This window comes from Balaenoptera borealis, assembly GCF_965194805.1.
Source record: "Balaenoptera borealis genome assembly, contig: HAP1_SCAFFOLD_1426, whole genome shotgun sequence".
In the NCBI taxonomy this organism is placed as follows: Eukaryota; Metazoa; Chordata; class Mammalia; order Artiodactyla; family Balaenopteridae; genus Balaenoptera; species Balaenoptera borealis.
In genome coordinates this window covers 47,658-59,839 of record NW_028122797.1, presented here as the reverse complement: position 1 = coordinate 59,839, position 12,182 = coordinate 47,658, and the positions used below count along the sequence as shown (strand labels likewise).

At 46.5% G+C, this 12,182-nt stretch overlaps 1 protein-coding gene across 1 annotated transcript in view; it reads right to left on the bottom strand.

Moving 5' to 3' along the window:
• The window catches only part of LOC309622038 (uncharacterized protein), a 51,324-nt gene extending 42,543 nt beyond the window's left edge, over positions 1–8,781 (bottom strand). Inside the window, exons 1-2 of the mRNA XM_082409242.1 lie at positions 8,711–8,781; positions 6,288–6,385 (exon numbers count right to left, since the gene is read on the bottom strand). Of these exons, the coding sequence (XP_082265368.1) occupies positions 6,288–6,385; positions 8,711–8,766 (154 nt within the window). The 5' untranslated portion in view covers positions 8,767–8,781. The remainder of the gene's footprint in view (positions 1–6,287; positions 6,386–8,710) is intronic.
• Between the last annotated feature and the right edge of the window lie 3,401 nt (positions 8,782–12,182).

The following is a 12,182-nucleotide window of genomic DNA, read 5'->3' as shown; positions in this document are numbered from 1 at the left end:
CCCAAGATGGGAGCACAGGCAGTTAATAGAGAAGAGTGGAAAACTGCTCAGTCCTTACAGCCATCATCAACTGTCTGATTTTGGGTTTCTCAGGAAGTAGTGATAGTAGAGGTGTCCTGATAGCAAGAACCTTCAGATGATGCCGTTCCTCAAACGTAGTGAGAATTTCTCAACCTCCCTGAGTTTTTCATGACCCTCTTGTTCTTACAGAAAATTTCCAACATCCATCTCTACTTGGAACTCTAAATTCTCTGCAGCATTCTCCTCCTGTGGTGAGCAATGCAACTTCCCTAACACGAAGTGTCTGCAACTTCTCCAGAGTCTCTGCCCCTGCCGTCAGTGCGGCATCGGCTACTGGTACCCCTTTCCAGACACTCATGGGTAGTGCCTACCTTTACCAACATTCTAGCACGACTATGTTATCTGGAGTTACTGACCACAGCCAGATCTCCACTTCAGCTGCTTCCTATCCAGGTGTTCTTGAGTGGGACATCACAGCAAGCACTGAAAAGAATTCTTCTTCACTCGGAGACTTTACTCTGGCACTCACTGACCGCCACACAGCTGCCTCCTCCATGTTTCTGGCAGCCCAGGATGATAAAACTTCAGACGCCAAGAACATGGTCCCTCTACATCCATCGCTTTCTGCCAGCCTTGCTCAGGGAACACCATCTCAGATTCCAAATCAGGGGCAGAGCCGCCTGCCACTTCCCTGCCAGGAAGGGAGCCAGGTATATTACTATAACCAAGGCACACTGGGGTCTTTACTGTATGGAGAACTTGGCTCCTGCCCGCAATCCTACGGCTCGGCGTCATACACAGGAAGTCGGGCCTCTGGGCAACCAGAAATGGGAATGGGACTGAAGGAGATTCAGCCCACAAATATCCGACCACCAGCTTCCACCTCTGCAGTCTGCCACCCTGTGTCTGCTCAACGCATCACAGAAACAAGTTTTCAAGGTGAGTATAACAAACGCCAGAGAAAGTTGAAGAATGAGGTCGGCATTCAAAAATGGGGTCAAATCGACAGCTGGGAAGGGGTGTAGAGGCAGGTAGAATTTAGATCCTGAGCCTTTAATAACCACTACCTTCGCTCAGTGCCCTCTGTTTTTAGACTCTCTATGAGAACACCTAGGGCTTCCCTGGTGGCGCCGTGGTTAAGAATCCGCCTGCCAATGCAATGCGGGGGACACGGGTTCGAGCCCTGGTCTGCGAAGATCCCACATGCCGTGCAGCAACTAAGCGCATGTGCCACAACGACGGAGCCTGCATTCTAGAGCCCGTGAGCCTCAACTACCGAAGCCCACGTGCCTACAGCCCATGCTCCGCAACAAGAGAAGCCACCGCGATGAGAAGCCCGCACACCGCAACCGAGAGTAGCCCCCGCTAGCCGCCAACTAGAGAAAGCCCGTGCACAGCAATGAGAGACCCAGTGCAGCCAAAAAAATAAATACGTAGAATAAATAAGTTCAAACAGTAAATAAATACATAAACATAAATTACAAAAAAAAAGAACACCTAATGCAGGTGGGACGGTGGGAGGGCCACTGTAGAGGTCATCTATGCTACATGTACAAGAACCCCGAGAGCACACCAATCGGTACCACACTTTTCACTGCTGTAGCCGATCGTTCCCCCTGTACTGCCACACTGTAGCACTCCCTTCCCTCATCTACTGCTATAGTCTCTTCGGAAGGTGTTTCAGAACTCTTGTTATGAGAGTGCCAGTTGAACTGTCCTCACTTCCTTCATTTATACCAGGATTGAAGACCTTGTGGTCCGAGATCCTGTCCAGAGAGCAAGCAGGCTAAGACTCTGTCTTTGTTGATGTATTTCATCAGCAAGGGCTCTACCCCCTCTCCTAGTTCATGGTGTGACGTGTTCTTGGCCTCTCGGGAAAGTGGGGAGAATGGAAAGGACCCTATATGAGAATGCTAGGCTTTGTAAAACATTTCAGGTTTTTAAAAATAAGACTCATTTTGTATTGGACTTATAACAGTCCTATGAAATACAAAGCGAGCCGAGAATCAGCGACAGGAAAGGCTCACCAGTAAGAATTACAACAGTCACCGCTTACCTCGTAGCATAGGGCACCGTCCGTGATCCTTAAGAAGAGTTAGTAGAAATGCCTTGCCCATCTTGCCCCTGAACCCCTTGAAAGGTACACGACTGCTGTGTTGGTGTTTAGGGGGAGCATCTCACTTACCAGGGACTGACTTCTCCCTTGATCCCTTTGTAGGGATGGAGACCTCCCCCCTGGTGATGAAAAATTCCCTGGGATTGCAACCTCCAAGCCAGACGTTTTGTGTGACACAAAGTCAAGAACTCCCCAAGTCCTGCAGTAGCAGAAACAGCCACATACTTGAGAGTAACCCACCATCTGAACTTGGGGACATTTCAGTGACAGCTCCAGTCCAGAGTGCCAGGCGTCTCCTGGCCCTGCCTCCAGCTCCAAGCCAGGGACAAATAGAGAGTAAGCACGTGGATGATATCAAAACCAAGCTTTCAAAGCCTCTGGATGCCTACCAGATCCCAACAGAGAACCAAGATCCTCCACTACTCCCTTTAGGAATCCCTGATATTCACCAGCCGCTGGCCTGCACCGATCCCCTCAGCCAAGAGGAGCAGCCTGGTTCTGAAAATGCTGATCTGGGAGAGAACAGCCGGAGTCGTCAGGACCTAGGGACACTTGAAAATGGGATTGAACCTAGCAGTGGTCTTGCAGACATTACTACACTGGCGGAGGATATTCACCTTCCCCAGCTCTTTAATCCTTTGAAAGATCTTGATCAATCCCAAGGTCCCAACGTGATCAAAGCTAAAGACACCAGAGCCATTAAGGTGAATCAGGTGCAGGAAAAGCCAAGTGTCATAAAGGTTCCCTCTGATCAACCCAGGAAGAACAAACAGAAAGCCTCTGAGCCTATCAGTGGCGCTCCCAAGGCCAAAATCCAGCCAAAGAATCCAGAGTGCCCGTTAGGGGGAGAAGTGGTTATATGCCACGCTGCAGTCAGTGACAGGGCTCCTGTGAACACGGCCAAGCACTCTCAAGGCAAACCTCAGAAAGCTGCATCCAGAAAGATCAGCAAAACTAAGAGCCACGGGCAGGAAAAGACCAAAAGGACCAGAGGGAGAAACAAGGCTGAGGAGAACAAGCAGTCAGGGAACAAAGTCAAGGCAGAAGAGAAGCCAGCAATCCCCCACACGAAGCGAAAGGAACACCAAACTGAGCTTCTCCAACAGAGCTTTCAAAAGCCTCGAACCTCCCTTGGCGTGCGCATGCTGGAGTCTGTGAAGGTTCTTCATGCGCTGGGGAAGAAGAATGAGACGAAAACTGGGCTCTCTTCCTGTCGGCTCTTGGGAAAGTCAAGCAACCCCAAAGACCCCCAGCCACCCCCAGCTATCCAGCCATGGCGGCATACCCCACGTGAGGGGAAGGGTCCTGAGAAAACGCAAGTCCAAGCCCAGAAACCAGACAGCAGTGCTGAAACAGAGTGTCCGTCTCCAGCCCAGTATGAGCGGCCTCCTCCTGGGAAGGTCAAGTTGATACCTCTGCCTTTTTCTGCCTGGGACAAGCCTCAAGCTCGACCCGCTCCTCGGAGGCCACAGTCTCTGGCCTCACATCGGCCTGCTGGGGCTTACCGTGCCCAGCCTGGTTCTACTGACTCAGCTCAACCTGCTGCAGCCAATTCATCCCACCAGCCAGCTCCTGCCTCTTTGCCAGGCCCCGCCAAACCAGCTCAGCCAACTGTGACCAACCCAACCCAACCGGCTTGGACCAACCATACCCAGCCTCGTGTCCCTCAGTCTGCTGCTCCTAGGCCTGCACCCTCCAAAACTTCATCTGGCGCTCCTCTCCAGCGGGAGCCTGTTCCCCCTGCTGTGAATAAGCGCCAGTCCCCACCCAAGCTCCAAACCCAATTTCTACTCCAAGACTTCAGCAAGCAACGAGTTCCATGGAGGGAACCCAACGTGCCTGAGCCAGTCATGTCAAAGCCCATCGAACAAGAGCAGAGGCCAGAGCGAGAGGCCATGAAGAGGCGGGCTCAACAACAACGGGAGAATGCTGCCAGATACACCTCTTCGGGCAAGCTGCAATTTTTCACCGAGAGGGAAAACGAAATGGAAATTGCCGACTACTACGGATACGTCAAGTGAGAGCTGCTAGGATTCTTGGTGCCACCTTGGCTACCAGCTGTTCTTCCATACACAGGTAAGACAGGTATAGAACTGAATAAGTAAATGGAATACAATTAATAGACGAGTAACAAACCTTTCGAATTTTCAGATGCTGCTAACTGGGGCGTGAGAAAGGAAGGACTGAAAGTTGGATGGGAGAATGAAGGAAAGGGGTAAAAACTGAGCAAAGAGGAAGGAACTTGGCCCAGGGCTAGGAAGGCCAAAAGAGACGTATGGATTTAGGAAAGGAAGCAGGAGCGAGGATGAAATGGCAGAAGTAAAAAGCAGGGTCAGAGGTCTGGGTTGAAAGAACACAATTGGAGTAGAGTTGAAGGTGACAGAAGATGAGTCTAGGTTTACTAGGAGAAATAGAAAAAGTCTCTCGGGGACGCTGGCCTTAAGTCTCACAACCACCAGATAGGTATTTCAGAAAACAAGAGGTTCAGGACACATCTCTGAAAGGTCTGAGTTGCCTTATTCAGGTGTGACTGTAGTGGGGGAATAGGGAAATCTACCAGAGAAGTGGCTAGGGCTCAGAGTTATCCTAGGGGCAGCTGACGACAGGGGCAGAGCCAAGGGAACTGCTGGATCAGGAGGCCCACGAACAAAGCAGGGGCATAGCCGCCTGTCACTTCCCTGCCAGGAAGGAAGCCAGGTATATTACTGTAACCAAGGCACACTGGGGTCTTTACTGTATGGAGAACTTGGCTCCTGCCCGCAATCCTACGGCTCGGCGTCACACACAGGAAGTAGGGCCTCTGGGCAACCAGAAATGGGAATGGGACTGAAGGAGATTCAGCCCACAAATATCCGACCACCAGCTTCCACCTCTGCAGTCTGCCACCCTGTGTCTGCTCAACGCATCACAGAAACAAGTTTTCAAGGTGAGTATACAGACGGCAGAGAAAAGTTGAACAATGAGGTCAGCATTCAAAAATGGGGTCAAATCGACAGCTGGGAAGGGGTGTAGAGACAGGTAGAATTTAGATCCTGAGCCTTTAATAACCACTACCTTCTCTCAGTGCTCTCTGTTTTTAGACTCTATATGAGAACACCTAGGGCTTCCCTGGTGGCGCCTGCCAATGCAGGGGACACGGGTTCGAGCCCTGGTCTGCGAAGATCCCACATGCCGTGCAGCAACTAAGCGCATGTGCCACAACGACGGAGCCTGCATTCTAGAGCCCGTGAGCCTCAACTACCGAAGCCCACGTGCCTACAGCCCATGCTCCGCAACAAGAGAAGCCACCGCGATGAGATGCCCGCACACCGCAACCGAGAGTAGCCCCCGCTAGCCGCCAACTAGAGAAAGCCCGTGCACAGCAATGAGAGACCCAGTGCGGCCAAAAAAATAAATACGTAGAATAAATAAGTTCAAACAGTAAATAAATACATAAACATAAATTACAAAAAAAAAGAACACCTAATGCAGGTGGGAAGGTGGGAGGGCCACCGTAGAGGTCATCTATGCTACATGTACAAGAACCCCGAGAGCACACCGATCGGTACCACACTTTTCACTGCTGTAGCCGATCATTCCCCCTGTACTGCCACACTGTAGCACTCCCTTCCCTCATCTACTGCTATAGTCTCTTTGGAAGGTGTTTCAGAACTCTTGTTATGAGAGTGCCAGTTGAACTGTCCTCACTTCCTTCATTTATACCAGGATTGAAGACCTTGTGGTCCGAGATCCTGTCCAGAGAGCAAGCAGGCTAAGGCTCTGTCTTTGTTGATGTATTTCATCAGAAAGGGCTCTACCCCCTCTCCTAGTTCATGGTGTGAAGTGTTCTTGGCCTCTCGGGAAAGTGGGGAGAATGGAAAGGACCCTATATGAGAATGCTAGGCTCTGTAAAACATTTCAGGTTTTTAAAAATAAGACTCATTTTGTATTGGACTGACAACAGTCCTATGAAATACAAAGAAAGCCGAGAATCAGTGACAGGAAAGGATCACCAGTAAGAACTACAGCAGTCACCGCTTACCTCGTAGCATAGGGCACTGTCCGTGATCCTTAAGAAGAGTTAGTAGAAATGCCTTGCCCATCTTGCCCCTGAACCCCTTGAAAGGTACACGACTGCTGTGTTGGTGTTTAGGGGGAGCATCTCACTTACCAGGGACTGACTTCTCCCTTGATTCCTCTGTAGTGATGGAGACTTCCCCGCTGATGAAAAATTCCCTGGGATTGCAACCTCCAAGCCAGACAGCTTTCCTATGGAATGACAGAGAACTTGTCAAGGTGAAACACCAGTCTGCGGGAGAAAGGGAGGAAGAGAATGATGGAAATCGTTTCTGGGAAACTATTTTTACATTATGTGTTGTTTGTTCCCGGTAAATAAACTGAAATCTTCTTAACAGTACAACAAAATCTAAACCACTAAAGCCAACAATACAGGAGTATAACGTTCGAAAAAAATTTCTTTGGCTGCGCAGCATGTGGGATCTTAGCTCCCCAACCAGGGATTGAACCCACGCCTGCTGCATTGGAAGCGCAGAGTCTTCACCACGGGACCACCGGGGAAGTCCCAGGACTATCACTTTTAAAGGAGAAGGTACAAACCCCTCGGTTCTATGAACTGGAGATTTTTAGTAAGAAGTCAATATATTTGTTGTTAGGCACATTTTATGTTAGGCTGTCTCCCTGCACAGGATGCAGGCGCCTTGAGAATGGAAGTCATATCCCTCTATAGTACGTCCCTCTTCTTTCTGCTTTGCAGTTTGCTGCTCCACTTGCTCAACCCCACCTAGTAATAACCTATACTTCCCTTGTTCCTGTTTTCCCATCTGGAAAACAGACAAAAGGCAACCAAACAACGCAAAGGTCTCAACAAATAAGGGATATCCAAAACCAGAGATGGCCAGAACTTCTGTACCCCTGATGAAATAGTCCTCATACAAAACCTGATAATCAAATTCCTTAATGCTAGGAATCACAGTGAAAAATAGTATCTGAACTGACTTCTGTCAGATGAGTGAGAACTAAGGTTAATTCAGTGTATCTGAAGCATAGAAAGTGAGGGCAAAAGTGGCACAAGATGGGACTAGAGAAGCAGAGAGGATTCTAGACCACGCAGAGTCTTAAAGGCCAACAGTGTGTTTTCTATTCTCAAAACAATGCTTGTGAGCGATGTTTATGAGCAACGTTCCAACTTGCTTTGAAGGTTTCTTGTGTGAAGAGTGGATTGGAAGGAAACAAGATATATGGACACTAGTTAGGACCTAATCGCAACAGACAGGCAAGTTCAGTATTAGGAAGTTGAGGAAGAGCTGGCTGACAGATTCCAAAGAAATTCAGGAGATGAACTGAAGCGGGCTTAATGGGGTAGGAGATGGAGGAAAGGAAGGTCTTAGGGAATTCAAGGGTTTACTGCACACATGAGCAAAGTCTCAAAATTAATCATTTGAACGTACAGAGGCGGATCTCCCAAATGACACCGGTTAGGAAGCAACGGTACGCCCTTTAGAATTCCTAGAGACAACACAAATCAACTGTTTCGATGGAAAATTCGGCGGGACTCTTGATTTCCATGGGAATACAGAGAAAAGAGACACTGATCTGGCTTGCAGGTATATTTAGGAAGTTGTTAGCCGGACATCACCTACTAGTATCATGTAAGTAGGCCGTCCGAAGTAGGAAGCTTAGGGGAAAAACCTGGAGGAAAACTTAAAAGCTTAAGCCACACCTCTACACTACACCACCTTTCACAATTTCTTCTCAGATAAGCATCATCCCCATCAGTGAAGAAACTCGTACCTCATAATAGGAAAAACAGGCCTAAAGATTCAATGTGTGTCTTGGGAGGTCCCATCTATGCGATATCTTCCTGGGACCAGAAAAGGCCCCAGGAAGATCAATCTCTGCACCCCTGAAAGCTTACCACCAAGGAAAATGACTAGGTCCATAGATTTCCTCCCTCAAACCAGCTTACCTCACACATAGATCATTAGCAACTCCGCCCTTACTCACATTATCACAGTCACAAGAGTGGTTAGGGAGAAAAGCACTAACCAGGGGAACTAAAACAGAGGCAATCCAGGCCAAGCTGGGCTGGTGGCAGATATCTTGCTCCTTACGCTCGGGTGCATAATGCGACTCACCACAGTGCCTTTTTCACAGACCCTTTTGAACGTTTCTCCACAGAATCCAACAGCTCAAGTCAGTTCATGACGCTTCAAGGTCAACAATCGTCAAGAGAAAAACATGCAATATGTCTTACAATGTTGGATTCCTTACAAACAGGACAAGGAGATAACCATGTAGACAAAACCAGAGCATTTGAAAACATCTGTATTCTACAAACACACCAGTGAATGCTACAAATAAGGTACTATGACATAAAACAAAATGAAAACTAGATGTGAGACTGTTCTCTTCAGTGTACAGACTTCATGGCAGTTGCTGCACACTATCTAGCTACTTAGATCTTTAACTCTCTGTTCTGTTAATACCAAATGAGGCCCAAGTGTGTCAACCTGTTTCCCACAGAAACCAAAAAGTCTACATGCATCTCTTTTCTCCTGTGCCCTTTCACCTTACCTGCTCCCAATTCTCCACCAACGTCCTCCTCTTTCTCTAATTATTCTCCTCTTCATTTTGCTTGGCCTTGCCCCCAAGCATGCAAGACAGAGAGTCCTAGAGGTCCAAGATTCTAGAGTGGCTGTTTGCAAGGCGGAGGAGATTACAGTAGCTGCCACACTGTATATACTTCTGTGCAAAGAAAAAGGGACAGTGTTCAGAATGTCTCTCACATATAACAAGAGCTGGAGATGGCAGGATACCTGTGTGGCCCAAGGAACTAGAGCTAGCAAATTATGGGCCAAACAATTGCAACCAAAGGCTGGAAGAGGAAAGGTCTGCAACCAGCTCTGTCTCCTAGCTCTCTGGTATTTGCTGCCAACGGGCAGAGTCTATTTCGTGAAGCATCAAGCACTGAAAAGAAGACTCCTGCTGCTGGAAGTTGACAGGAAGTAACGTCCAATGCAAGATCAAGGCTTGTCCTCGAAGCAATGCCCATAATGGAAGAAAAAAAAAAAAAGAGAAAGCGGAAGAGAAATGTTAAGTCGCACGTCCAACCTGGCCCCCAGCCTAGCCCAGCCCAAGGAAGGTAGGAGTCAAGGAGAAGAAACTAAAAGAGAAGAGCCTTGGACCACAACATTCTCCACAAGGTACACTCAACAAACTTCACCCTACTCTTGAACCAAGTTACAAAGAGAGCTTCTTAATCCCTACTTTGGCTCCTTAAAAGCTGCTATCAGTTCACTCATTAGACACATCTGATTTCAGAACAACTGTAATAGTTCAAACTAGATGGCTCTTTCCTTCCTAAGGATTATTAATTAAATAAGATCTATATAGCTCTAAGTATATGATACATAAAATAGAATACTCTGTAGAATATAAGTAACTCTTAGTTCAGTGTATTAATGAACGTCTGTAAGAAATGTGGCAATGATTTCCCTAATGGAAGAGCCTGGGGGAGGTAAATCTGTCTTCTAGGATTTCCTCCCCAGAGCTCAGAAACTCAGGTGTTGTTTTAGCTCTCCTACACTCTCTTCACCCAAGCCCGCCTTCCTGTTGGGGATCGGACCTCCCTATTGGCTCTCTCATACCTTTCAACTGCCTGCTTTGTGACATCACTCTCCTACCAAACCTACTACCACTTGGTAGAGCCTTGGGGTTTCCGTGGAGCTGTTTGGACCAGTAACCAGTGACCTCTGTACTGGACACGTGCGCCGTTCAGCTGCAGCCACTCAGACATCCTCTAGTGTTGTCTCCTCATCCCTTGTACCTGCAGTGGATGCTTCCTCTTCTCTGACCATGTCAGGTAAGAAAAGAAACTTTGGAAAGTTTTGCGTTCGATTTCTTTTGCCCCTAAATTGAGTAGGAGATTCAAAATAGCATGGAATAATGAGGGAAAGTATTGAACTACAAGTCTGGAGACCTAATTTCACTTTTGACTTTGACGTTTACTATCTGTGTGACTTTGGACAAATCACTGGCTGTCTCACAAAGCCTGTTGCTTTCCTTAACTGTTACGTTAGGATACCACATTGGGTTGATCACTCTGATCCCCTTCTTTTCCAGTATTGAGCCTTAAAGGGTACCCATGTAGAAAACGAAATCAGACACTTCTCAAGAGTGTTTCAACAGAAACATAGAAAAGCCAGGGGACATAGAAAACTAGCAATATATACCAAGATGTTTCATCTCTAATGGTCTCCCTCCACTAGGATTTCGACTAGTTGAAAAGAGAGAATAGGGAGAGAGGATGGAGAGTACTGGGCTCTACAGGGAGGCACAGAGTCGAGCGTAAGGAAGTTTAGGATGGTTTTCATTAGCACAGGCCAACAGGCACCAAGAGATGGGAGAAAATGTAAGAATGAAGAGGGAAAGCATAGAGGAGCTCTCAAGAAAAACGGAGTTTGCAATGGAATGCTGATGGGAACCAAAGATTTTCAATTAAAGCAGAAACAGCACAGAGGGAAACCTGCTCAGAGCAGGGCAAAACCAAGTTGATGGTAGCAAACCCTTACATTAACAGACTAAGAAGGAAAGTAAGGCCAGAACAGGGGATCACCGGGAAAGGCAGCTTATCAGAAAAGTCATACTCCGTTTTCTTTCTTTTATTGCCTCTCTGAATACAGTTGGCCACTTGACAGTTTTGAATATAAACATTTTAGAAATACGTTTTAGAAATGATGCCTCCTATAAACAAGCAACCACAGTGGTTATCTAGGGGGCTGCTTTTCAGTGTTTTATTCTTTCTAATTTTTAAACTAGGTAGACATTTCACCAATTCAACATTTTAAGTGATATCTTCTAAATTGAATCAGAAGGACTATTTTCCTTGGTGTGATATGTAGGTTCTAAGGCAAGGCTGCTTTTCATTTTTACAGTTATTTCCTTCCTAACACAGAGAGCACATTGATCAACAGCCATCGTTCGCTTGTAGATCTTAGCTACCGAAGAAGAAGAAGAAAAAGTCAAGCCCCACATCTCTAATTCCCCCCACTTAGGGAATTCCCTGGCGGTCCAGTGCTTAGGACTCGGTGCTTTCACGGCCAGGGCCACGCGGCGCGGCCAAAGAAACAAAACAAACAAACATCCACGTTTATCGAAAACCATATTGTGGAGTCCTGTGGATTTTCTTACATTTGAAAATCTTTTTTAATTGGATTCTAGGCATGATGGTTTTTTGAGGTTTTGGGATGCCATCTTCCTGGATGCTGAAGATGATTCTAATCTAAGTTCTAGGATAAATCCAAAAACCTTCCTGATACATTTTAAGCTTCCTTTCTGCTTATTATATAAGCTATATTCATTGAAATATATATTTCTCCTAGGCTTAATACCTCTTACTTGCTGGGTAAAAATATGAAGGAGCACAATAATGAAACTCTTTTACACTTATTATTTTGCTGTCTGCTTCGTACCGGTTTTCATTGAAATACTTGTCTATATGTGTTGTGGCTACCTATACATGCACATTTATTGCATTCTGTTGCTTGTTATGCATTTTTTACTGACATACCTTCTCTGTCTGTATGCATTGGCTAGGAATTCATTCACCTCTATCACCTCCATCGTGTTTTCTGGTTAATAGTATTCACTAAAATAGAGTGGGCAAAATTCACTTTCATAATATTGCATGGATGGTACAGAATGCCATTTGTCAGTAAATTCATTAGGCTTTGATACTTGCCACATACCCCAGTTTTCATTAATATCTATGGATTTCTTTTTCGTTAACGTAATATGCTTGTCATGATTTTTCTTTGTCTTTCTAGAACTTATTGTATCTTCCTCCATATAAATCATACGCAACAGATCAGCTTATTCATCTATTAATTATTACTGCTATTATTATTGGTGGTGGTGTTATAACCACTTTATAGGTGAGTAATCTGAAGTAATCAGATAACTTTTCCCTTTCCAAAAGCACTTAAGAAATCCACTTTCGGGTAATCATTTTGAGGTAGGATGAGAAACCAGGCTTGAAGAGGGCAAA